The sequence below is a fragment of the Ursus americanus genome, chromosome X, assembly GCF_024610735.1.
Source record: "Ursus americanus isolate L20-20 chromosome X, mUrsAme1.1.p, whole genome shotgun sequence".
Classification (NCBI taxonomy): Eukaryota; Metazoa; Chordata; class Mammalia; order Carnivora; family Ursidae; genus Ursus; species Ursus americanus.
The window spans coordinates 110,763,530-110,791,440 of NC_142164.1; the positions used below are offsets into that span (position 1 = coordinate 110,763,530).

A 27,911-nucleotide genomic window follows, 5' to 3' on the forward strand; every position below is an offset into this window, starting at 1 on the left:
AAACGTGTAACCTCTGCTCCCAAGGAATGCGCAATCTAGAGGCAGAAAAGGACCAATACATAGATAAAATAATATAGTACTGGCAACGTAGTTTATTTAACAGTCCAGCGGGGATTCAGGAAGAACTTTCGGATGTCTGAGTTTTGCAGGAAAGTAACCTTTACCCAGGTGGAGAAGGGTGAGATTCCCAGGTGGGAATGGTAAATCGGCATAAGCAAAAGCACTGAGAAGTGAAACAATGTGGAATCGGCCAGATCCGCAAGAATTTTGGCAATCTTTAAAAGGAAGTTCCAGAGTATCAAGGAACACAGCCGTAGAGATGGGCTGGGCCTGGGTAAAGTAGACCGGCCTAGTAAACCATGCTAAGAAGCTCTAATTATGTTCTGTAGGCAACAGGGAACCATCGAAAAGCTTTTAAGTTGAGGTTTGTTGTCATATTTGTGTTTTAGGTAAATTACTCTGGTTTGCAATATAAACGACGAAACTGAAATATCAGTCTAGATGAGGAATTTAACTGGGGCAGTGAGAGTAGGATTGAGAAAGTAAAATCAGCCCTGCTAATAATAATAATCAGACTGATGTACATATACAAGGGCGGAGACAAGACCAAGAAAAAAAAAATGCTTCTCTTGAGGACATGCTGCAGCTGCAAAATGATTAACAATCCCCATCTTTTGAGGAAGATTGGATAACTTCCCTGGCCTAGCTTTGTTCCTCTCTCCTCCAAATCAAAATCACTGAGCTACCCAATTACTAAACTGCCCCTGCTTCTCCTAGTCCATCCTTGGAATCATTCAACAGATGGCCAAACTCATAAAGCCTTGCCCTATTCCCTCTTGCAGAGACACTTGGACTAATACACCTCCAAGTATTCTTGTCCAACTCAGTGCATCGGTAATTAGTGTCATAAGCATTAGAGTTGCACAGACAGGGAAACTCAAGCCTTGGCTTTCTGACCTTGAGTAAATTCCTTAATGTCTAGTCCTCAGTTTTCTGATCTGTAGAAATCAAGTAGTGATAATAGTTCCCAAGTGCATGCTATATGTTGGCATAGTGCCTGACAATAGTGTTTCTGACACGTTAGTTGTTGTATCATCATTGGTGTGAAAACTCCCCTACCTCCTCAAGAGTGGTTTGGTACTTGTCCTGCATATGCTCCTAGCATATGCTCCAAGTATTTTACCTTTGTAACACCTATCACAATATATTGTACTTAGTTGCCTTCACAAAGCTGCTTCTTGCAATAAATTTTAAATTCCTTGAAGGTGGAGACTTAGTTACAGCCCCTGACTAGACAATGCCCTGAGTGGCAAAAAAAAAAAAAAAAAAAAAAAAAAAAAAAAAAGTAGCTGTGCAAAACACCAATTTTGCTGGTTTCCGTGACCAGGAAGATTGCTGAGAATCATTGAGAATTGCTACCATTCTGAAAGTGTCACTGTTTGGGTTGCTGTAACATTTCTTATGAGTTAGACCAGACTTTCCTGTCAGAACAATAAGTAAGAATGTCTTCTAGCAGGAGTGCCTGGGTTACTCAGTTAGTTGAGTGTCCAACTCTTGATTTCTGCTCAGGTCATGGTCTTAGGGTCATGAGATTGAGCCCCAAGTTGGGCTCTGTACTCAGTGGGGAGCCTGCTTGGGATTTTCTCCCTCTGCCCCTCCCCCTGCTCTCTCTCTCTGTCTCTTAAATAAATAAATCAATAAATCTTGGGACGCCTGGGTGGCTCAGTCGGTTAAGCATCTGCCTTCAGTTCAGGTCATGATCCCAGAGTCCTGGAAGCAAGTTCCGCATCGGGCTCCCTGCTCAGCAGGGGGTCTGCTTCTCCCTCTGCTTCTCCCCCTGTTTGTGCTCTCTCTCTCTCTGTCAAATAAATAAATAAATAAATCTTTAAAAACTAAAATAAATAAACAAATCTAAAAAAAAACAAAAAAGAATGCCTTCTAGGAAGATGCTCCTAATTAAAAAAGGATACAGATTTAGATTTTATTATAACTTATAAATGAATGCAAATCTCCTTTTATAGGCATTAGACATTTATCCTCAACAATTAACCACTGAATTCATTTTCATGAACAAGTTTGAATTGTTCAAATTAACTTCATTATGTAAGTTATTCTAAAAGCCACTTTCATCTCAAATTATAGCTACCCTCATTTGAATTCAATAAATCATTAGCTAAAAATAAAGTATGTAAAAAATTTAATGCAAAGATACATTGTACTATGATATCCTAATAAATAGAACAAAGTAATCTTTATTCTGCAACATAACACTTTTCTTGGTTCCTGACATACATCATCTACTTATTCTCAGGTATGTACATTTGAGTTTATTCCCCCTCTATGGGAAAATGCCTAAATTTTGATTTTACATCATCATAGAAAATAGAAAAGGAAATGACCAAATGATCCATAAATGTATCCTACATTTATTTCAAGCATAAATGGAGAGCAAGAAAAAAAATGTCTACTGTCTGAAAGCCAGACTAGGATTCTTTGGATTAATTTGTTTTTTTCGTGCTCTAGTAGGACTATGGTACTAGGATTCATTGAATGGTCAGTGCAGAAATTCTCAGGAAAGAATATTTCATTTCTCACCTACCATTAATTTCAGAATTAGTCACAAGATTTATTCAGGGACATAAAATGGAGTCTCAAGTCCTCTCCAACCGTCATTGCTACATCAAGGGCTTTATATATTTTCCAGATTACAGTTACTACCTAAGATAACAAAATAAAATACTTAATGTGTATTATATGAAAAGTACATGCAAATCTGTATTTATACAACTGATTAAAAGACGAAAGAACTGGGGCGCCTGGCTGGCACAGCGGTTAAACGTCTGCCTTCGGCTCAGGGCGTGATCCCGGCGTTGTGGGATCGAGCCCCACATCAGGCTCCTCCGCTATGAGCCTGCTTCTTCCTCTCCCACTCCCCCTGCTTGTGTTCCCTCTCTCGCTGGCTGTCTCTATCTCTGTCAAATAAATAAATAAAATCTTTAAAAAAAAAAAAGGAAAGAACTGGGGCGCCTGGGTAGCTCAGTTGGTTAAATGTCTGCCTTCAGCTCAGGTCATGATCCCGGGGTCCTGGAGTCCTGGGATGGAGCCCCGTGTCAGGCTCCCTGCTCAGTGGGGAGCCTGCTTCTCCCTCTCTCTCTGCCCCCCACAGAGGAAAAAGAGTGAAGAACTATGCATCAATAGTACTTATTAAATGATTCTTTTGTCTGGTGATAAGCGCTAATTAACATAAGTACTGGTGGTTTGAGAAGGAAGGCTGGCGGAGTTGTATCCCCACCTACAGCCCAAACCAAAGTTATCATTTTTGAACAGTGGTTGAACTCAAACATCAGGAATCACAATGTACATAGGGATGACAAGTGTCTTGGTCTGTTTGGGCTGCTGTAACAATGTACCATAGACTGGGGAGCTTACAAACAACAGTAATTTATTTCTCACAGTTCTGGAGCCTGGAAATCCAAGCTCAAGGTGCCAGCAGATTCAGTATCTGGTGAGAACTTCCTTACTGGCTTGTTGACGGCCATCTTCTGGCTGCGTCCTCACACGGCGGAAGAAGTGAGAGAGCTCTCTGGGGTCTCATTTATAAGGGCACTAACCCCATCATGAGGTATCACCCTTATGACCTAATCACCTCCCAAAGACCCCACCTCCTAATACCATCACACTGGGGATTAGGTTTCAACATATGAATGGAGGGCCAAAAACATTCAGTTCCTAACAAGAATGCATTACCATTTACATGTAAAGTAGCCAGTACTGTGTAGATGTACTCATTATATGGTTAAAATTAGAGCCTGTTTGCTTCAATAAACTATATCCATTTTTGATCAGTAACATTTTATAGGAAAGAATTTAACCAAAAAGTTGAATTAAAAAGATAATAAAACATTAGGGGCGCCTGGGTGGCACAGCGGTTAAGCGTCTGCCTTCGGCTCAGGGCGTGATCCCGGCGTTATGGGATCGAGCCCCACATCAGGCTCTTCCGCTATGAGCCTGCTTCTTCCTCTCCCACTCCCCCTGCTTGTGTTCCCTCTCTCGCTTGCTGTCTCTATCTCTGTCAAATAAATAAATAAAATCTTTAAAAAAAAGATAATAAAACATTAAGTAGAACAGGTATCAAGTAAATAATGTTGGTTCTTCTAGTGACACAGAAAAATACCTAAAGTGATTACAATACTGTAATTTTGCTAATCCCACACCAAAAGAAATGTGTCCTCCAGTGAGCAAGGGAAAGACATCTTCCCAAATTTTTTGAGGTGGATGCCTGCTGTTAGAATAGCCAAACTTACCCTAACCCACATAGTTCTGGAAAGGAGAAAAGGACTCACAGCTTGCCCTATTGGTGCTGTCAGCCGACTGGGCACTGATCTGACAGAAAGAGGTGAGCTGAGAAGCAGGTGGTTTTTGTTTTCCTGCTTTTCTAATAAATCTGTTAGGAGTTTTCCAGTCACTTTCTGATCTACATGGTAATGGATGTCTTGCTAATTTTACAGACATTGTACATATTAAAAAAAAAAAACTAATAGGAAGAAAAAGCCATTCAACAAATATTAATATTGTAAAGAAAGGGTTTTATTACAGTATTTAATGAAGATGAGCAGCAATGTTAATACAAAATTCTTTCTCAAGCCCACTGACAGACCTCAAGCCCATTTTCCCCCTTCAAGTTTAGGAAGGTACAAGTAAAACACTTTTGGAGACACAAAAGACAAAAAGTTTCTTGTTAGGGTGTATCAGTACCCCAGAATCTGAAGCACTCCTTTGGAGGTCATATGACTAAGGCAGTGGGGGGAACCACACCTCCCCAAGGCAGTTTCCATAACCTCTATGGAGAAGGTAACCAAGAATTTATCATGCAGACCAGGACATGGTTGAGAGTGAGAGGATGCGGCTAATCATCACAGCAGAACACCAGGTGCAAGTGCATCAGGAGTGAAACCGGAACACACCCAGCAAATACATCTTTGTAGCTCTAAGATTTATGGGCAAATCAGGCATTGCTATGTTGGCTCTCACTCCAATTTGGAAGATTCACTGCAATAGAATTTTGCACAAGGAGTTTGCAAGAGGCCTAGGAGGGAAGCCCATGTGCTCTGGAAAACGTGTGTCTTGTGTGTTTCATTCACCCTTTTAAAGGTAACTACGGTTTGAACAGATCAAGTATATACAGTTAACATAAACTTTCCCCCCGACATTTATCCTTTTAAGAGTTTTATTTATTTTCTTCCCAGAAAAGGCACACACTCTAGAAGCAAATGCCTTCACCCCCTCTCTTTTTTAAAAGCAGATATCCCCCCAAACTTACACAGACAACTCCAACCTTATTTTTTTCCTACTGAATGTATTATTTCTTTTTAATTGTGGTAAAATACACATAAAATTTACCATCTTAACCTTTTCCAGTGTACAGTTCAGTAGTGTTAAGTCTACTCATCCAACCCTACCTTGCAGATCAGATGATGAACATACTACTGAAAGAAATACTACCAGTAAAAGCAATATGAGTTTGAACACAGGCTTATGGGCAACTAGAAACATTCCAAGACATTTACAAGCAAAGGCAACAATGGCATAGATTCCTCAGAATATGTAGAATTCTCTAGATTCAGCCTGTTAAGTTTCTCTCCTTATTACTGTAGCAAAAGTCTTCTAAACCACTGCATAAATTGGGAAGTTTATGTTGAGCACCTGCCTTGCACAGAACCTCGACTATGAAATAAAGTTCAGACAGCTTTCAAGGGAAGTCAAGATAGTTCTGTCATTGTAAAAAATATTATATTTATGAAACAGTGTACAAATAATGTAAAATAACACTATAAAATATAGACTTATATTACTAGTCTTTTAAAAAAGACTTCTGTAAATATGTCATGAAAGAATTTTAAATTCTAGGCACTTCAAGCAGTTTCTTTAAAATGTTCTGCATATGCTTTCTATATGAACAAGTCTTGAAGTAATATATCTAATCTTCAGAAGTGCAAAAGGATTCCCAGTTATAGGTAAATTCTTGTTTTCTTTGAACTACAAAATATTTTTTCTATATCATAAATTGATAGTAAGCATATCATGTACTAGGAATGACAACTAAAGATCAGGGCAAATACACTTATTGAGAAGGCCTCATAAAAGAATATACATTCGTGTTTTGAAATGAAATATACCTAAAACCATGGCCGATGTTCAGAGAGCCCAGAAGTACCAGTTTGGGCCCTGGGGCTGTTTCTGAAAGGCCTGCTTTCTGGATGGTCAGTGTCTCTGCCTTTCTGGTTGCTAAATATTTTGATTACCATCCCTACTTATAACTCTATAGAACTACTAACTAATAAACATAAAAAGGCAATGCAGAAGTATCAGACATAAAAAGACATTACAATTAAGAACTCATTTACCAAAGAGGTTTCCTCAAAGACTGATGGAGCACTGCCACACCAAGAAATGCATATCTATAATGATTATTAAATGCAGGTTGTTTAGAATAGTCCAGTTAGCAACTTTTAAAAAGCTAGTATTTATTAAAGCAAAGTACTGCCTAGAGATGAGCGCCTTATGGGGTCACTTGGCTAGTTGAAGGCTGGGGTTTCGCTTGTACATTCAGGACATAATCATGACGGAAGGAAGAGCGGACAGTGCGATTCATTAGGGGCTGAAGGGGGCGGAAATTGTCCACCATTCTTTTCTCTTTCTCCCCCTCTGAAGTGAAAAGCAGGGTCCGAAACTGCTCAAGCTAGAAATAGAAGTAGGAAGCATAAATAATTTCAATAGAGTAACAGCTTAACTTTCATTTTTACAATTCTGAAACATTCTTCCACAACTAGATACAGTACAACTTCTTTCTGGGTAGGAATGCCTTCCACGGCTGGACATGGAATAAAATGTGTGGGGAGGAGAGTGACAGGAGGTGGTAAAGCCAATGCCCTACTTGGAATCTGAAGACTGCGGGTCAAAGGCCCTGTCCCCCACATATTGGCCATTTGCCAAGGACAAGTTACTTCATCTTTGATTCTAGGAACCTCATCCTTATTTATTTTTTTAAAAGATTTTATTTACTTGACAGACAGAGAGAAAGCGCGCGCGCAAGCACAAGCAGGGGGAGAGGCAGAGGGAGAGGGAAAATCGGGCTCCCCGCTGAGCACGGAACCCAATGTGGGGCTCGACCCCAGGACCCTGGGATCATGACCTGAGCCGAAGGTAGACGCTTAAGTGACTGAGCCACCTGGGCACCCCTAGGAGTCTCATCTTGAAATGGGCAAAATAACTAGGCTACAAGATAATATAGGGAAGGCCTGAAGCATATAGTAACAGTGCCAAAAATGTTTTGTTTTTTTTTCAAAATGTAACTGAATCATTAACATAAACAATGTATTCTTCATTGCTTACCGTACCTGGACATTGTAGGGAATGCAGTGCATGTGTATCTTTTTAATGGGCAGTGGGATGCCCCCTGCCATCACTGTCCAAAAGAATTTTCTGTAATGATGGAAATGTCCTCTGCATGATTACTTATGGTAGCCACAAACCACATATGGCTACTGAGTGCTTGAAATGCAGCCACTGCCAACTAAGGAACTGAATTTTTCGTATTTATTTATTTTTAATTTTTTAAAGTTTCTTTCTTTATTTTTTAGTAATCTCTACACCCATCGTGGGGTTCAAACTCACAACCCTGAGATCAAGAGTTGCATGTTCTACTGACTGAGCCAGCCAGGTGCCCTGTAACTGAATTTTTAATTTAATTTTTATTTTAATGTATTTATATTTAAATTTAAATGGTCACATGCAGCTAGTGGCTAATGGATTGGACAGCACAGCTCAGTACAAAAGGAGCAGCCCCAAATCAAGGGCTTGTTCTCTAACATGGCAATAGCATCATTTGCCCCCTGGCTTTCTGAGCAACAACCACATTTTGGAACATTTTACTTCAAGCCAGCCATACGATTTTTTCACAACATCGCTCTTTGCTCAATCAGGCACACTGCAGCTACAGAGAGGACAGCCTGGGGCACAGTGGGCAAGCATGTGAAGATTTGTTTGGATCAAAGACTTTAGGTCAGGGAGAGCTGCCGAGGCAGAACTGTGACCAGAGGCCAAGTGCCAACCAAAGTGACTGTACTTGCAAATGACACACATACCCTTGTAAATTAAGAAGGTGTCCAAGTAGTTAAGATTTATTTTTATTCAGCTAAATGCAAACAATTAGAAATAGCTCAAGTATCAATAATAAGTTACAGTAGATCTATAAAATGGACTAGTACATAGCCATTAAAAATGATATTGAAGATAATGTTTATTATCTGTAAAATGTTCCACATATCACTGAGTGAAAAGAGGAACAAAATGGTAGGTACAGAATGATTCCATTTGGTTAAGAAACTTATGTATATTTATGTAGATAAAAGACCAAAGGATTTATATGTATCTGTAAATAGGAAAAACCAGAAGGATTTACCCAATGACTGACACTGATTACAGGTAACTGGGATTATAGATGACAGCTAACATTTTTTTTTTCGTACTGAATTTTCGGTGTTGCGATTTCATTTGAAAACTCCTCACATGGGCCACTGACCCTCTGATTTATTGATTTTACGGATTTATTTTTCAGTGTTATGTCAATTTTTAAATATGAAGGATAGACGCAGACTAAACATATAGGCCACCAAGCCCAGGCTTATGGACAGTTAAGCTATTTTTTATTTGTTTTTGATGGTTTTCATCACACAGATTAAGAAAAAAATTACGTGGTCTAACTTACTAGTTGCTTTCTTTAGGACTTCTGGTTTTGATATATAGTTAGAAAAGCTCCCTCCATTTGGAGGTATAAAAAGATTTCTCTATGCTTGTCCTAGCACTTTTATGGTGGTGCTTTAACATTTAATATATCTGGAATATATTTTTGTGTGAGGTCTGAATGGTGGGTCTAACTTTTCTCCCCCAATGTCTGCCCAGTTGTCCCCCCACAGCATTTACTGAAGAATCTCATCTTTTCCCCCCGTTGAGATGAGATGCTACCTTTATCACAAACTCAATTCTCATATGTACTTGGCCATAGTCCTGAACTTAGCACTTTCTCCCCTCCAGCGATCTCCTTACTTGTGTGCCAGTACCACACTATTTCATTATTGAGGCTTTATAACTTTGTGGATCTAATCATCTCTCATTTTTTCTTTCAGAATTTTACCTGGCTATTTGTGCTTGTTTGTTTTTCTGTGTGATTTTAGAAGTAGCACACCTACCTGAAAATCCTGTTGGCACAGTAAACGGACCACATCGAATTTAGGAAGAATAAACAATTAATGGAGAATGACAACTGAAGGAGAACTGACATCAAAGGTGTTTTTCTGCTGTTTTCTGATTCAATAGCATGGTGTGAATTTTATGAATTCTTTTGTGTCCTTCAGGGATGTTTTAAATTTACATGTTAAATTTTCTTGTTAGGCTAACTCCAAGGTATTTTATAGTTTTGTTTCCATTATAAATAGTGTTCATTCTTCTGTTATAATTTTACCTTATTACATCCTTTAACTGATTATGATTTACATACGTTAAATATATTGATTTTTATAAATTTTATAATTACGGAATTACCTTATTTTTGAGTAGTGTTTTATTGTTTCTCCAATGTTTTTTCTTTTTTGGTCTAATTGTACTGGCTACTACAGGAACATAATATAAAACTGTATATGGTAATAATCTTTATTATGCATACTATTTATTTTTGAACTGAGAGCAATCCCTTTTTTCAAGTTAGGGAAAACTCCATTCATTTCTATTTTATTTAAAAATTTAAGAAACTGAGGGGCCCCTGGGTGGCACAGTGGTTTGAGTGTCCAACTCCTGGTTTTGGCTCAGGTCATGATCTTAGGGTCGTGGGGTCAAGCCCTGCTTCAGGCTCCCAGCGCCGAGCTCAGTGAGAGAAGTCTGCTGAAGTTTTTCTCTCCTTCTGCCTCTCCCTGTGTGCTCTCCCTCTCTCCCTCTCTCTCTCTAAAATAAATAAACCTGGGGCACCTGGATGGCTCAGTCGTTTAAGTGTCTGCCTTTTGCTCGGGTCGTGATCCTGGGGTACTGGGATAGAGCCCGGAATCGGGCTCTCTGCTCAGCGGGGAACCCGCTTCTCCTTCTGCCTGAGGTTCTGCCTAATTGTGCTCTCTCTCTGTCAAATAAATAAATAAAATCTTTAAAAAAATAAAATAAACCTGTAAAAAAATTTTAAAACTGAATAGTGAATTTTGCTAATGCCTTTTAACAACATATGGAAATGGTTATATGATTTTTCTAAGTAGATTCACTGATAGGATGAATTATATTAATATCATTCCTAATAATGAACAACCCTTACTTTGGTGGAATATATACTACTTGGTTGAAGTGTATTATTTCTTCTAATGTACTGCTAGCTTCTGTTTCTCATATATTATTTTTGCTTTCTTTAAAATATATTCTTCAGAGGGGTGCCTGGGTGGTGCAGTCAGTTAAGCATGGACTCTTGGTTTTGGCTCAGGTCATGATCTCAGGGTCACGGGATCGAGCCCCATGTCCATGGGCATGGAGCCTACTTAAGATTCTCTCTCCCTCTCCCTCTGCCCCTCCTGCTCGTGCTCTTTCTCTCTCTCTCTCCCCCTCTCTAAAATAAATAAATAAATCTAAAAAAATAAAACATATTCTTCAATCTTTAGTTTATCTTTATTTTTTGGTCCAATATTTGATGGACATTGGTATCTGTTATCCTGGTTTCATAAAAAAGATTTTGGAAGCTTTTGCTCTTGTGAAAATGCTTTTTAATTAATAAAAAGCCCATAAAGCAAGCATATAAAAGTATTATTGTAGGTTAGTTAAATTATGAATTAAACAGGATTTTGTGTACTGACACAGTAAATCACCACTTAAACTTACTTTTTTTTTTTTAAAGATTTTATTTATTTATTCGACAGAGATAGAGACAGGCAGCGAGAGAGGGAACACAAGCAGGGGGAGTGGGAGAGGAAGAAGCAGGCTCATAGCAGAAGAGCCTGATGTGGGGCTCGATCCCATCACGCCAGGATCACGCCCTGAGCCGAAGGCAGACGCTTAACTGCTGTGCCACCCAGGCGCCCCTTAAACTTACTTTTTAAAGAGAAAATCAACTCCAAGTTCAAAACATCTGACTTAGAATTTCTGGACAGACATTGTTGGATTCTGTCTATACCTGAGGTTCCAGAACAAAATTTCCTTAAGAAATTTAAAGGGTTTTGAGCACATCCATTTCCAGCCTTCATTCTTCCCTTTAAAAGGGGCTTGTTTAGATAGAGATTCATATTTATATATAAAATACACAGTGCACAAAACATATGTCATTGCCAAATATGAAAGTAAAAAGCTTATGTTTCCTAAATTTTAACTCTTCTCTCTAGTTGATTTGAAGCATTCCCTAATTTAAATCTAAATTTTAAGACAAGATGTTAGCACATCTTAATAAAAATGTGTAAGCATTACAAGATGTTAACGACTGATGGCAAAGTTGGAGCCCAGCCTTGTTTTAAAGGGGCAGGCTAGCATTATGTCAGACAGAAATGTGGAAAGAACATACCTGATCATGATCAACCTCTACGGGCTGCTTCTTAATGATCCAGGTGACAGACTCAGAGAGTGGCGGGGTAGTCAGGGACCCTGAGTAGGTCCAGTAATCTGGGCAGGCAGGCATCAAGCAGGAAGGATCAAATGACCCAAATTCCACAAGGGTGTCCTGGACAAGAGAAGGGGTCACTAAGTCATCATTTCGTGGGGAAAATCACTCAGGAATCAGATGATGAGGTGATGAATCTAATCTAGGGGCGTCTGGGGACGAGCAGTGGTCTACATGATCTCTGGGTACCTTAGGACAGAATTATGCCCATGCATTGTTCCTGTAATTAACTATGTAGTTCTGATAGTCCTCCACGGGAACATGGCAAAACCCATTCCTCCCTCCATTCTAGTGAGTTTACTGCAGGTGGTCTCCTCAGAAGTCTTTGGGAGGCATCAGGCGGTAGCTGGTGCACGAACAAGGAGACTTCTCTTTTTCAAGAGAAACCAACAGAATTCTCCTTTCTAAAACACAATGCAAATTTGGGGGAGCCAGACTCCCAGACTAAAAGGGGAGACAGACAGAGGGAAGGGAAAAGAGGGAGATGGACAGGAAGGGAGAGGGAAAGAGGCGGTGGGGAGAGAGACCGAGGTAGGGAGGAGAGGGGGAGAGAGAGAGAAGATGCGGACCTCCAGGGAACAGCCCCTTCGGGACTCTGAATCATGAACAGTTAATCCTGGGGCCTGGACAAAGGTATCCACTCTGAAGGATATGGGTAATTGTTCTTTACAGCCGGCCAAGCCACGCTTCTGTCAAACTCTTCTCTGCTCCCTGCCTGTGGGACGGGAGGTCGAGTCAACAGGGCTGCTCTGGGTGTTTCCACAAGGACTCAGAAAGGGCAGAGGAAGGGACAGGACTGGGTTCCTGAGTTCCCAAGTGCTAGGGCAGGGCAGCAAACCCAAAGCGGTCAGCACGCACCCGCAGAATCACTTCTGCCCCCTGCGAGGTGTCCCAGGGCCGGGCTCTCAACACAAGCATCTTAAGTGGCAAGTGCTCTTCCAGGGCCACTTGCAAAGTGCCTTGTTAGCGTCTCCACTCTGAGATTAAACATAACATGCTTTTCAAATGACTTAGGGAAAACAGTATTACCTTATGCTTGATCGATGGCAAAGTATCCACCAATTTCTGTAACTCTTTGTGATGTTTGCCTAGCTAAACAAGCAACAACGAGAAAGTATTAAAAACAATTGACATCTCACTTTTGAAGTTGTAACAGAATGTGAATTAAAATTAGCCACCTGGTGATTACATAAAAACAAACCAATCACACGACTTCAACTGGTAATTTAGATCGCTATAAACGTCACTGAATCCAATTAGAAACAGAACAAATGAGCAGGCTGTTTGCTGACAGAGTCTGCATGCCTGCGCATGCCTGCGGGGAAACGTGCCCCTGCTCCATTTAAATATCAGTCCTTATGTTGAAATTTTAATTAATTAAAATTAAAAATTGTTCCTCCAAGTAGCCACATTTCAAGAGCTCGTTTGTCACATGTGGCTTGTGACTACTCTACTGGACTATGCATTTTTATACCGTTTGAAATACAGTCACAGCAATCTCGTATTTTAACCACTGTTCATTTTTTTTCTTTCTTTTCTTAAGTTGAAGTGTAGTTGACACATGATGTTACATTAGTTTCAGGTGTACAACACAGTGATGCCACAAGCTAATCATTGTTTCTTTTTAATGCCAATACACTTAGATCTTAATATTACAATGTTGTATCTTTTCATCCTAGGATACAACACATCATTTAAAGTTGGTCCGACTTTCTTACCTTTAAAAATACTCCGATCACAGCCAAACCGTGTTCTTCCAGGGCTGCATCCTCAAAGTTTTCAAATTTGACTGCATTCCAATGCACCAAGTGCAGCTGAAACACCATTCAGAGCTGGTTTGACACAGGACAGCATAGGATCGCTCCAAAACAAACAGCCTTATGCAACATGATACGTTAACATGTCTCCTCACCCAAAATAAAGCTGCTGAGAAAAAGCATACGCCAATCGGGTACAAAATGAGGTAGAAATAAATAGGAAGACTTGCATGCAGGAGCAGCAATTAATATTACTTCTTTAAAAAAAAAAAGATTTATTTGGGGCGCCTGGGTGGCTCAGTCGTTAAGTGTCTGCTTTTAGCTCAGGACGTGATCCCGGCGTTATGGGATGGAGCCCCACATCAGGCTCCTCTGCTGGGAGCCTGCTTCTTCCTCTCCCACTCCCCCTGCTCGTGTTCCCTCTCTCACTGGCTGTCTCTCTCTCTGTCAAATAAATAAATAAAATCTTAAAAAAAAAAAAAGATTTATTTATCTTAGAGAGAGGGGGGTTGGGGCCGAGGGAGAGAGAGACTCTCAAGCAGACTCCACACTGAGGGCAGAGCCCGATGTGGGGCTCGATCCCAGGACCCTGAGATCGTGACCTGAGCTGAAATCAAGTCAGCTGCTCAACTGACTGAGCCACCCAGGTGCCCTAATACTACTTCTGAATAGAGGGATTTATTTGGAGAAAAACAAAACAAATACAACAAGGTGAGTAATATTTCAGTAAGGGAGCAACATCTGTCCATTCCCATACTGATTTGCATGAAACCATCATATCCAAAATCCATCTGCAGCCTAAGGAGAGATGTTTATATTGAGAGAAGAAGATTCTCTCCAGGGGAATCAGATAAGAGTTGAAGACAAATTTCTTTGAGGGATAGCCACTTAAAATGTGTTTTTTTTTAAGGCAACATCTAAAACTAAATTGGGGAAAAATTGTAAGAAGAAATTCTACTTCCTTATGCCTTCCCTATACTTCCCTACAAATTATTTCTTGTCCATCATTCACGAATGCACCCAGCCTCCCAAGTAGACCCTCAAGGTCACGGTTCACTTGTTCCTCTCCTCTCCTCAAAGGGACCCTGCCTCCAAGTCCTGTTGCTTTTATTCCAGAAATTCCTGTTAAATCTTGTTCTTTTCCTCTATTTCTTTCGCCACAGCATTCATTGAGGCTCCTACTAATTCTCACGTGGATTAATTCAAGCCAGTGGCCCTGCATTGTTGCCTGGGTTATAACTTCAGGCTATAATTTGAGCCTATCTTAGAATTCTGGAAGTATTGTGTTTTAGGATCTTAAGCTTCATTTCTGCTCTATTATTTGAGATGAGGGCAGATCATCATGTTTACATGTATAAACTGGGAGAAATCACATATGCCTGAGAGTGCTTTAGCATTTATAGGACCCCCCCCCCTTCTTCCTGAGGCTGTATTAGAAACGCATCACTGTCCCCACCTCACAGTTGTCACTGCTCCCAAGCTGCTCAACATACCTCTGCCGGGTAACATTTGCTGTCCACGGTGTGCTCAGAGCCCCAAGCATCGATGGCCCCCCAATGAAAATGGAATTGCTTCAATCGGTAGTTGTGTTCCAGGGGTCCTCCCTCGATCACTGAAATGGTACGTCCAACAATTCAGGGGAGGAATGTGGGGGAAAGGCCAGAGCTTTGGGTGGACCTTCTACACGAACTGTCTTAAGCGGAGCACACGTAGATATTAGATACAGGTGTACAGAAACTTGATTTCCACGTAGTCGATACAGGTGAAAGGGCGCGACCTGTACTCTGAAAGACACTGAGATTTATTTATTTTTTTTTTTTTTTTTTTTTTAAAGATTTTATTTATTTATTCGACAGAGATAGAGACAGCTGGCGAGAGAGGGAACACAAGCAGGGGGAGTGGGAGAGGAAGAAGCAGGCTCATAGCGGAGGAGCCTGATGTGGGGCTAGATCCCGTAACGCCGGGATCACGCCCTGAGCCGAAGGCAGATGCTTAACCGCTGTGCCACCCAGGCGCCCCGACACTGAGATTTAACTACACTCCAAGCTACCTACAACTGTTAAAGGCCAATTCTTGACTTATTCTTATATTCTATATTTACTGTGCCCACTTTTTCTTTTATAGGAACATGAAATAAGTTTGAGGGTTTTATTATCAAAGTCTCGTAAAACAATTTTAGAAACTGTACATCAACATGGCACAGACTGTAGCCTACTTTAGTTTTCACTGCACGAAAGTGAAGCTTGAAACTCCTGTAACTAAGAACACAGTTGCCTGGGGCGCCTGGGTGGCACAGCGGTTAAGCGTCCGCCTTCGGCTCAGGGTGTGATCCCGGCGTTATGGGATCAAGCCCCACATCAGACTCCTCCGCTATGAGCCTGCTTCTTCCTCTCCCACTCCCCCTGCTTGTGTTCCCTCTCTCGCTGGCTGTCTCTATCTCTCTCAAATAAATAAATAAAATCTTTAAAAAAAAAAAAAAAAGAACACAGTTGCCTAACTCTGTTGTAGTTCACATGGGATCACTGTGTGCGTTAGACTACTATTGCAGTAACAGTAACACAAATGTATTGGTTTTATACTTGAGGTCAAATAAAAAGTACATTATAAAGTAGATCTGTCTTATTTTAAAAGCATATGAAGGTCAATTTAAAATGCACTCTCCTCCTTTTCCAACACTGAGATGAAAACTAATAAAAGAGTGGAAAGTGGAAAGTGGAAAATCAGGACAAGAGATAACTTTCTTTTACAGACGGACTCAGGATAGGCAGATAGCTTTCACTGATGTAGAGGGGGGATAAATTATTTCAGGGAAAAGCTCCCAAACACCTTCATGAAATAGTATACGACTCTACTTCAAAACAGGCTACTTACCACCAAAGACAGTTTCGTTTGAAATCTTATTTCTGTAATTAAAGCCTAGTCGGCCATCAAAAAAAGTGAGTGCATACATAACCTTTCAAAGTCAAACAAAAGCCACAAAAATGTAGCCACAAGGCTTAAAGGATTATCTATTTCAAATGTTCATTTTCAGATGTAACTATAAGAATGCTAACTTGTCATGTCAGCAAACAAGACCATAAGTAGATCCATCACGTTGGAGGATTTTAATGACATTTAGGATATTTCTGCCACAATTAACATAAAATCAGTGCATTCCCTATATGGCTCCATTAAAGCAATGAATCAAATTTTAGAAATACCATACGTGAGCTTACTTAATAAAGGAGCTCGTACGACATAAACAATCCCTGCCTGCTGTGTGAGCTTTCAATGTCTGTTATGAAGCAGCACCACAAGAGTAAAACTGCTTGGTTACCCAATCAGATTTCACCATGTCAAGAACTGGTTACGCGGCCATCACCTTCCACAAGCGTTGGGATTAAATAACGAATATCAATATCCGGAGCTATGTAACCATTTATAACTCAGAGCTGTATCTGCGTGTTTTTGAGAAGAACAAGTACAGCATTAAGAAGTCACACAATGCAGCTGGCTCCCCACGGAGGCAACGTGCAGCCACACACATCCATGTCTTCTTCATGACTATCACCTCCAGCTCCCTTTCCCACACAGAACATTCTTTTGTTTTAGGGGAACTTGATTCTGTTGGCTTCTTCTCTTGTTTCTTTCTCGCTGTCATCCCCGTTCCTCTCCATCGTAATCCCGTGTGACTTTTACATCTTTGTCACCCGATGATCCTTTTCCCTATCTTTCCTTTTCTTATTCCTTGTTGATTATTTTCCTATCATCTCTGCTGCTTGCTTTATCTTTCTTCTTCTCCTTTTTATGTCTCGTAGAGGGACGGTGAGTGAGAAGGTTTTCTCTCAGGTGACCCAGGCTTTTTAGGAGATCTTGTGGCACTCCTGCTTTGTCCTTGTCTCTCTCTGCTTGTGCTTCTGGAATGTCTGACTGTGCTATAACTTTTTGGTGGTTATTTTGGAACACTCCTTTTCTTTATCTTCTTTCTTTTTGGCTTTGGTTTTTGATGTGCTCCTTGACCTTCTACCTCTCTCTCTGGAATGAAATCTTCTTTGTCTTGGACTTTTGAATCATTGCCTACTCCTTGACTTAGAATGTGATCTCCTTCTCGATCTGCTTTTTGATTGCCTGTGCCTAGAAGATGAGGGAGTCCTCCTCTTCCTAGAACATGAGCTTGACCTTGAGTTACTGTGCCTGCTTTTTAAATGTTCAATAAAATACAAATTTCTCTTAGCATATTGATCCAATCCCATAAAACTGAAATATGGGGACAAAAGATACTTTTTCTTTTTTATGTATTGATACATTTTTTTTCCTTAAGTAAACTCTATACCCAACGTGGGGCTCAAACTCACAACCCTGAGGTCAAGAGTCACATGCTCTATTGACTGAGCCAGCCAGGCATCCGTTATTTTTCAATTTTGGAAGATACTGGCATTTTTTTCCCTTTCACTGAAATAGAATAGCAAATTTGCAAGTGAAAAATTATCACCCATCTCTCTTTGAACCCAGTGAATGATGTGAGTCATCCACACTCTACCACTGGCCTCACCGTGTTGGATAATGAACACCTTCTGTTTAGAGTTTTCTGAACTAGTGAAATCAATACATTAAATGCAAAATACTCCGATAAAACAAGATTTTAAAATCACCCTTCCTCGGACTTTGGGTTGTGCTGATGTTTTTTTCCCTTGAATTTGCTAACACATATTCATTAATTCCTCTTTCCTTCCATCTAATCCAAGCCTGGTGATGTCTGCCTGTGGTTAAACCAATACAACAGCACAAAACCCACCCATCTCATCTATCTTAGTGATCTTTACCATTTCTTGCATCACTAGTTGAATTTTATGTACGACTACAACAACTCCAAGGACCAAATACATTGGGTATGTCATGCAGTGGTCTGCTATGTATCTTACTGCCTTTTGAAAATATTTTATATAATTTCTTCTTTAAAAAAGTTTTGAAAGAGGTGAGCAAAGACACCAATGAGAACTTTTCTTCGAGGGGCAAGGGAAGTACAGAGAATATTATCACCTGATTCCCTAAATTAATAGGAGGATGGTACAAGATAAATAAAATTATCTTCCCAAACCGTGTTTTTCTATGCCAGCTCCACACTGTGAGCTTGATGTTGGCAGATACTCAATCTAATCTGTTTAATGAAATTGAAGTTCTCATCCTAAGTTAAGGGAGCTAGGTGAGAGGGGAAGGCCTTCTCTCCTATCCCCAGGAAAACACTGGCAACATACCCTGGACACCCTGTGTGTCTCCTCCTAAGACAATGAGCAAGGCAGAGCAGAGATGTTAGCAGTGGGTGGCTGCAGAGTGAAGGGGGGCAGAACTGGTCTTCAGGTATGTTTTGATTCACCCACACAATACTAAATACATTTTAAAGTTCATTGCCTACATTTAAAGCTAGACAATTTCACATAAAAATCCCCATTTGCCACTTGAGAAAGAGATGCCCTGCCCATGTTGGGCACACACTCCCGCCAGGCAACAGCAGGCTAGGCGAGAGAAATGGCCACTACCTTTAGATGGTCCTGCCAGTTCTTCACAGTTGCCACCACTGCCGATTCTTCCAGGCTCTCCCAGCCTGGCTCATGCTCGGTACCTCTATGGCACTGTAGGTACCTCTACATTTGTGATCTCTGGGAGGGAACTCAGATACCCAGGCATCTGACTTGGGCACTTCTAGCAAGAAAAATCATTAAGTCTCTGGGGCGCCTGGGTGGCTCAGTCGTTAAGCATCTGCCTTCGGCTCAGGTCATCATCCCAGCGTTCTGGGATCGAGCCCCGCATCGGGCTCCCTGCTCAGTGGGAAGCCTGCTTCTCCCCCTCTCACTCCCCCTGCTTGTGTTTCCTCTCTCACTGCCTCTCTCTGTCAAATAAATAAATAAAATCTTTTAAAAAAGAGAGAGAGAAGAAAAGAAAAATCATTAAGTCTCTACATGTGGGGGTGCCTGGGTGGCTCAGTCGGTCAAGCATCTGCCTTGGGCTCAGGTCATGATCCAGGGTCCTGGGATGGAGCCCCACATCAGGCTCCCTGCTCAGTGGGGAGCCTGCTTCTCCCTCTCCCTCTGCCCCTCACCCCTGCTCGTGCTCTTTCTCTCTCTTAAATAAATAAATAAAATCTTTTTTTAAAAAGTCTCTCCATGTGCTGGGTACTATACCTATATAAATTGTACATAGGGAAGAAGTGAGACAGGAAGGTATTCTCTTCTATAATGTGGTTAAGAGCATGCACTTTACAGGAAAAGGACCTCAGTTTGCATTAATGGGCTTTGTGTCATTAACCATGTGTCCCGGCAGTTTCTAAGATGACTCCCAATGATCCCTATCTCCTGATATTCACACCCTTGTGTAATCTCCTCCCCTGAGGATGAGCTGGACCTTGTGACTTGCTTCTAAGGGCAAAAGTGATGGGATGTCACTTTTGAGATTAGGTTACAAAAAGATGCGGGTTGCCATCTCGCTTGCCCTCTTGGTCTCTTCTTGCTTGCTCGCTTGCTCTGATGAAGCCAGCTGCCATGCTGTGAGCTGCCCGACGGAGAGGCCCCCCTGGCAAGGAAAAGGGAGTGGCCTCTGGCCAACAGCCAGCAAAGAACTGAGGCTCTGAGAGAAACTGAATCCCACCAACGGCCACCTGAGTGAATTTGGAAGAGGGTCCTTTGCCAGAGGAGCCTTAAGATGAAATGCCAACCACAGCTGACACCTCAGTCACAGCCGAGTGTGAGACCCAGAGCAAGAATTCCCAGGTAAGCTGCACCGAGATTCCCCATCTCTGGGCACAGTCTGCGGAGCTCTCTGTCCACTCCTGCCTACCTCAGGACGTGCTTGTCTTCTTCCTTCTTGCACTTTACACACAGTAATACCTAATACAAGCACTGCACTGCCTCGAACCTCCTCGTGGACGGCCCCAGGTGTAACATCTGCCAGGAAGCCTTCTCCCACTGGAGCCGACGTGAATACTTCCCTCACAGAGCTTAGCGCTCCGCATTAGCGTTGTCTCTTCAAGGGTCTGTCTCCCCTCCACACTGCAAGCTCCTTAAAGGCAGGGACATCCCTTCTTCCTCTTTCTATTCTGAGGACCTGGCACAGCGCCTGGCACTTAGAAGATCCTCAGTGAGGGGCGCCTGGGTGGCACAGCGGTTAAGCGTCTGCCTTCGGCTCAGGGCATGATCCCGGCGTTGTGGGATCGAGCCCCACATCAGGCTCCTCTGCTATGAGCCTGCTTCTTCCTCTCCCACTCCCCCTGCTTGTGTTCCCTCTCTCACTGGCTGTCTCTATCTCTGTCAAATAAATAAATAAAATCTTTAAAAAAAAAAAAAAAAAAGAAGATCCTCAGTGAAACAAGGAGCTAAAGAAATAGACCACAAAGTGTCTGTTGGTTTTGTTAATTGAAACACCATTGGTATCCTCAGCAAGAGCGAGGAAAAGGGTAGGGTCAGGTGGGGCAGAAGTGTGGATGACAGGGGCAAGTACAGTCAGCAAGAAACAGGCAGAGAAGGGAAACGAAAGAGAGTAAATTAGAAAGCAGAGCAGTCATAAGATAAATCAAATAAATCTATACTTATTTGAGGTTGTTGACATTCTGTTCTTTTGGTTTTCTAAGGTGTGAAAGGATTAAGCTTGTAAAAAATTAGATAACAAACAAAACACCCAGCCTGTCGTTGGGCCTATGGTGAGCAATCTACATAATGTTCGCTTCTTTCTTTTGCTTTTAAAATGGAGGTGAAGGAGCTAGCAGAGAAAGGGGTGATGAAGGGAGAGGCAATACACAGGACCCGTACAAATCAAATGACATGCAAGGAAACGGCCATGAAACTGTCCAGGGGTGATGGAAATGTTCTAAAATTAGACTGTCCTAATGGTTCCACCACCCTGTAAATTTGCTAAAAATCATTACATTGTCGTCTCTGAAAAAGTAAATGCGGGACCAAACTTAGGAAGGAGAACTTCAAATGTCTGGGGAAGCATTCTTCCTGGGTTTACCAGCGATGCCCCATAAAAGTGTAAAGTGACGTAAGATGGGGCAGGAAGCACCCTCAGGAGAACAACAGGACTCATCCCTTCCTCTCTTTGAGGCCTGGTGGCATAGCCAATGACAGTACTTTCAGAGGAGGTGAAAATAGAGATCATTCATGGGCCTCAGCCCAGGCATAATTTAGTGCCCTTCCCCACAATATTGTGTATCCCTCACATGCACTCATTAAAATCACTAACTGTGTCCTACTCGGGGGAGACAAATAACAAAACAATACCCAGCAAAGGGTGGTGGTATGAGATGCTCACATACCTTCTCTTATTATCCTTTTAATTTCTTTAAGGTTGGTGGTAATGTCCCTCTTTCATTCCTGATTTTAGTACTTTGAATCTTCTCTTATTTGTTTTCTTGGCCCACCTGTGTAAGAGTTTATCAGTTTGGTTGATCTTTCTGGAGAACCAGCTTTTGGCTTCACTGATTTCTGCTCTGTCCTTCATTACGCCCATCTTTGTGTGTGCTTTGGGTTTAGTTTGCTTTTCTCCTTCTAGCTCCTTAAGGTGGAAAGCTAGGTTATTGGTTTGAGAAATTTCTTCTTTTCCAATATAGGCATTTTCATGTCTACTTTCCCTCTAAGCACTGCTTTTGCTGCATCCCATAAGGTTTGGTATGTTTTCTTTCTGTCACATACCTTCCCCAAACCCTTTCCTTGCATACCTTATCCCGAGTTCTTTGTAAAGCACACTGCAGCAGCACTGCCCAGAGTTTTAAAAATTTATAGACATTGACATTGATATTTATTAGCTCCTTTCCTTTCTAGAATTAGAATTGATTCTTGCCTTTCTTCATTTCTAGGAAGTCTTTGTTCTCTTTTACTTTATGTTTTATGTTCATTCACTCTTTCTTCCTCTTTGAATGCTATGAATTATTTTGCAATAGCATGGAGAAATAGCAATGAAGAATAAGCAGGAAATAGGAGGCAGCCACTGAAATGTGGAAAAAGAAAGAGACAGACAAAGTTAGGCACTTATCAAAGATTAATGGTATCTTAAAGAAAATGATTATTAAAGCATAATAAAAAGAGGTTACCTATTTTGGTCCTTCCTAACAAAACAAGCAGAAAATTAGCAACCTCTCTGTCATTTTTCTGAAAGAAAATGGTTATTAAAGCATAATAAAAAGAGATTACCTATTTTGGTCCTTCCTAACAAAACAAGCAGAAAATTAGCAACCTCTCTACAATTTTTCTTGTATGTTTTGTAAAAACAGCGTGACACTCTGACACACCTAGGGAAGGTTAACATCAAGGAATGATTTAGTTAGTTGTCTTGGGAGGTATCTCATGAGCTATGATGAGGAAAATGCAGGTCATTTGTTTTCCATCTGAGACTGCCCAAGCAAATGGGCGGATAAGAATTTTTGAATCTGCTGTTCCAAAGAAAAAAAAATGACTAAAAAATAAAACAGAAAGCCATTTGCCTGGAATGATCTGGAGATTAACTCACTTGGTTAAGAAACTGATTGAACAACTTCCCACAATTTCCAACTCAATGAAGCAACCATGGAAGATCATCCCAAGGCTAACCAACATTTGGGATCCTCAGAAGAAAAGAAAGAAGGTTGCAAGGGACCTAGATAGGATTGAGAACTGAAAGGATCACTATGCATCCCAAGTGCATGTACGAGAGTTGGTGTTTACAGACTGGGTCTGCCCATTAGTCTAGCTGGCAGAAGTAATGGTAGAATTTGACAGAGACAAGTAAAGCTCACCATCATGCAAGATGGTCAACTGAAACATAGGAATGTAGGTCACTGTTTTGAAGATTTCTGGAATCCTTATATACAATGTAGTATTATAGGCTTCCAGTTGAGATGGAGGCATACTAAAGGGTTTTGGAAAAATCAGAAAAGATACCAATGAATCTATTCGGGAGCAAAGGAGTAATTTCTTCTTAGTTTGAGAAATATAAGTAAGATGGTCAAGGGCCACGTCATACCCTGGGGGAGAAAGGAGAAAATGGGGGAACACAGGGATATCGAAGCCCTTAAAGACAGACTTGAGCACTTCCTGGATCACAGCAGAGAAGCAAGTCAAAGGGAAGAGAACCAGAGATAATTCCCAGCGGAGGAGCCGTCAGTTTGCAGCTGACCCAGAGGGCCGTGTCTGAGTATCAGAGCCTCACTAGGAAAATGCAAAGAGAACCAAGATACAATTGAGAATCCTAGAGCCAGGATAGATACAGGAGGTAACACTTCTATTTATGCTTCAGGTTACACTTTTTACTTCGTTCATTCACCCTTTCATGGGCTCATCTCCTCATATTCAGGAGAGAAAACTAATTTCCTAAAGGGTTTCTTGATCTCGGCTCTATTGATATTTGAGGCTGGGTGCCTCTTTGTGACTTGCTGTCCGGTGTACTGCAGTCTTTCTTCAGCTGCTTTTCTGGCCTCGACCCACAAGATGTCAGTCGTCGTCCCCCGCCCCCCCCCCCCCAACTCGGCAAGTGTGACACTGAAAATGCCTACACATGTTGCCGAGTGCCCTGAGCCCCTGGGGAGCAAGAGAGGGCAAAACTGCCACTGGTTGATAGCCACTCTTTAAAGATACACTATTTCAACAAAGAATTATTTCAGACTAAGATTACTTGATACCATCAAATTTGGTTGGTAAAAAAAAGAAGAAGAAAAAAAAAAGAGAAAAGAAACCTATATAGAATTAATCACATTTTGTGTTCAACAGACACTGAAAGTTTCAGGTAAACTTTGAAATCATTCAGATTAGTTTTTATCTGTGGAGGCTGAAAACCAGAGAAGATTCAAAAGCAATATAACATTTGGATTTGAAAATCTCTTTTAAATTGTGTTTCTATTAAGCGAGGTAACATTGTTTAATCAACAAAATTAACAGAATGTGAGTTTTCATTTTTCTATGTAGAACTGGTTGTTAAGACTATAATGTCATGCACACATGAATATTCTTTTTGCCCCATTTCAAAGGTATTGCAAACTGCTCAGTGAAATTTAAACAGCAATACTATTTAATGTAGAAGTGTCGTAAAGTCAGCAAGCAGAGAAAATTAGTACACGTTCAATACACACAAAATAAACTTCACACAAAGCTTTAATTTCAAACCCTATCTGCTATCTACATATAGAGATATACATACTTAATAATAAATATTACCTATATAGTAGATGAACATATGAAAATATGTTCATAAAAACTAGATGGGATTTTTCTCATATGTTGAAAAAGCTAAGCGCACCGAGTCCCATGTCACTGCTCAAAGAGGTCCGCGTGCCCGGGGAGGCGGTGTGGTGTGGCCTGGGCTGACACGAGGCTGTCCCTTTAATTCCAGACAAGACCACTGGTCGGGCTCTCACCTGATTTATCTGTAGAATCTTCAAATTCCACGAGGAAAGAGTACCCGTTATTCCAGACATGGAGGCAGGTGGTGGGGTCGTAAGAGATGGTGAGCGGTTTTAAGCCAGGATCATAGACGCTGTCCCTCCACCGGATGTTGATGGGCGACTGGCGCTCGCCCCCCGGGACCAGGTCCACGGTCTCCCAGAGCGGGTGCACTAGGAAAAAGCACAGCGGGGCATCGTCAAGACGTACATCCGCTATCTGGGATCACACACCAGGCAATCCCAGGGGTGGGGTGTGTTGAAGTGTTGAGGTTGAGCCAAGTCTCAGGAATCAGGCACTCGGGGGCTCGGGGCTGGACGGAAGCAGGGGACAGAGGCAGCTCAGAGAGCGTCGGGCACAGGCACGGCCGGCTGCTTTGCCTGCCACAGGCCGCTCAGCCCACCATCTCCTCTCACCTAAGCCAGGTGCAGCCCGGTCTCGTGAGAACAGTAAGACACGTGCAAACTAGCACCACGTGGAAGGAGGGTATTCTCAAATGAGTTGCTTTTCTTTATTGATCAGTTTCTGAGCCCCACCTGATGTGGGAAACAAGGGCAGAAGAAAAATTATGGACTTTCCTTACTCCCTACAGCCCACTGATAAGTCCTTGGAACAGGCAGAGTGACATTCCTCTAGGGACTCAACTGCCTCGATGTTAATACTTTGCTAAGGGCAAAAGGCAATCCTAGCCTGACCCCCTCCCCCCACCAGGATCCTCTAAGTCTACTTTAATGTATAAAAATTCCTTTGGAGGGGCGCCTGGGTGGCGCAGTCGTTAAAGCGTCTGCCTTCGGCTCAGGGCGTGATCCTGGCCATCCGGGATCGAGTCCCACATCAGGCTCTTCCGCTGTGAGCCTGCTTCTTCCTCTCCCACTCCCCCTGCTGTGTTCCCTCTCTCGCTGGCTGTCTCTCTGTCACATAAATAAATAAAATCTTTAAAAAAAAAAAATTCCTTTGGAGACTTCCTTTATCTCTAATCCCCCTCCCCAAGCATATGACCCACCAATATATATCTGAAGGGTCTCATGACTCAGGTTTTATTAGACAGTCATAAATGACCCTTTCCCAACAGAAGCCGGCCCCCTCAAGGTCCTGGAAACCTTGCTTCCAAAATTCCTTGGAGACTTAGGCTATCCCTAACCCCCTCCCAACTTGAGAGTATATAATGGGCCACTCCTCATAACCCCGGGGCAGCTCTTCTGCCCACGGGCCCTGTCCCCGTGCTTTAATAAAACCACCTTTTTGCACCAAAGACGTCCCAAGAATTCTTTCTTGGACGTCAGCTTCGAACCTTAACTTCTTTCCTACATCACACCCACCAAACCAGGTTCAGATACAAACACAAATTAATGAAATTTTCAACCGTGGATTTCTTTTCAACAAAGGCCACTGGGAAAGAAGACGGAGAATTTTTGGAAAGCAAAGGTTCACCAAAGTGATGAGGGAGCAGAAGGCTAGCTAAGGACAAAGCACAAGCTGACACCCAGCAACCCCCCACCCCCCACACCTGGGTCGGACATAGATGGCATTCTTTCAGGAAGCTCCCAACTGTCCTGATGTTAATGCCTTGCTAGAGGGGAAAACAACCTTACCTTGACAATGGCAAGGCCTCCAGTATCCTGTGAGTCTTTAGCATATGAAAGTTCTTTTGAAAACCTCCCTTTTCCTTACCTCCCCCAACTGCCAAGTACAAAATCAGCCACCCCTCACAACCCTGGGGTAGCCGCTCTTTCTGCCCAGGGTCCTGTCCCTGTCCTTTAATAAAACCACCATTTTGCACCAAAGACGTTTCAATGACTCTTTCTTGGTTGTCGGCTCCAGACCTCACCCCATGGAACCTCACCTATATTCCAAAACCACATCAAAAGCATTGTAAGTTTTTAATTGCCTAGCTGGTAGAAATAAAGGCTTGTGCAGCATGCGTCTGTAATTTAGCTTGCAATTGTGAAGATCCTGAATCATTTATACAATGCAATATTATAGGGTTTTAGAAAAATGAAGGAAGGTACCGATGAATCTGGGGAGGAAAAGGAGTCACTTCTTCTTAGTTTGAGATATGCTAACCTTCCAAATAACACTGCCAGTCATTTCACCAGCAAAAAAATGGGCTTTGGGGGGGGAGGGGAATAGAGAATTCCAATCTGGGACAAGCAAGCTATAGCAAAACCACAGACAAGTGCAGAGAACAAAGGAGAGGAATGCTCTTTTACAGAGGAAAGGAGGAAGCTGGGAAGGCTTTTAGAAACAAAAAGTCTACTGGAGTAACCAACCTGGCAGCTGCAACTCTAGTGGCTTCTCATTGCCTGACTTGTAACTATTTCTCACTGGCTGGGCTCTTGCTGGGGCACAAGGGAACTCTTGCTTCCTCATGCTGGAATAGTAAAGGAGTAGCTAAAGTAGTATCCACGTGCGAAGTTTATTTTTTCCTGTTGGGTCTGCAACTGACAAGGAGCGCTCCTGACTCCATTACAGATTTCGGTGTACCTGCACAACTTGTCCTGCACAGACGCCACACGTCACTGACAACGATTTTCCTACGAAGAATCAAGCACCAGGTGTTCGTGGTAAGTCTCTGATAAATCCCAGTGGACTTCCTGTAACATAGAGGTGTTGAGACACCCATGCGGGATGGACAGAACGACATGCATAATTTGGGGTGCTCCAGTTTCTCCCCCTTAGAAGCACCCCAGATGGATAGAACCAAGAGCAATAGGGAAAGCAGAAGAAACATGAATTGAGATAAATCATTCTCAATGACCCTCTGAGCCTCACCCCACCACGAAGAGTCTAAAGATTTGAGAAAGTGATGAGGTAGCTGTGACTCAGTCAATCTCCCATGTGTCTGGGGGGGGGGGGTCCCTGACACTCCACTCTTCTTCTTCTTCCTCTTTTCTTTTTTTTGAAGATTTTGTTTATTTATTTGAGAGAGAGAGAGTGCTCAGTGGGTTTGAGGGACAGAGGCAGAGGGAGAAGCAGGCTCCCCGCTGAGCAGGGAGCCCGATGCGGGACTCGATCCCAGGACCCCAAAATCATGACCTGAGCCGAAGGCAGACGCTTAACTGACTGAGCCATCCAGGTGCCCGCACCCTCCACTTTTCATAA

General features: G+C 42.0%; 1 protein-coding gene and 1 pseudogene across 5 annotated transcripts in view; both read right to left on the bottom strand.

The window, feature by feature from the left end:
• Positions 1-4,565: 4,565 nt before the first annotated feature.
• CA5B (carbonic anhydrase 5B) overlaps positions 4,566-27,911 on the bottom strand; it is a 93,731-nt gene continuing 70,385 nt past the window's right edge. For all 5 annotated transcript variants that reach the window (XM_087860251.1, XM_087860252.1, XM_087860253.1 and 2 more), the window contains 6 exons: positions 24,785-24,982; positions 14,925-15,043; positions 13,393-13,488; positions 12,704-12,766; positions 11,579-11,734; positions 4,566-6,739 (listed from right to left, as the gene is read on the bottom strand). In XM_087860251.1, the coding sequence (XP_087716377.1) occupies positions 6,560-6,739; positions 11,579-11,734; positions 12,704-12,766; positions 13,393-13,488; positions 14,925-15,043; positions 24,785-24,982 (812 nt within the window). In that variant the 3' untranslated portion in view covers positions 4,566-6,559. The remainder of the gene's footprint in view (positions 6,740-11,578; positions 11,735-12,703; positions 12,767-13,392; positions 13,489-14,924; positions 15,044-24,784; positions 24,983-27,911) is intronic.
• LOC148107004 (uncharacterized) lies at positions 15,457-23,873 on the bottom strand (annotated as a pseudogene).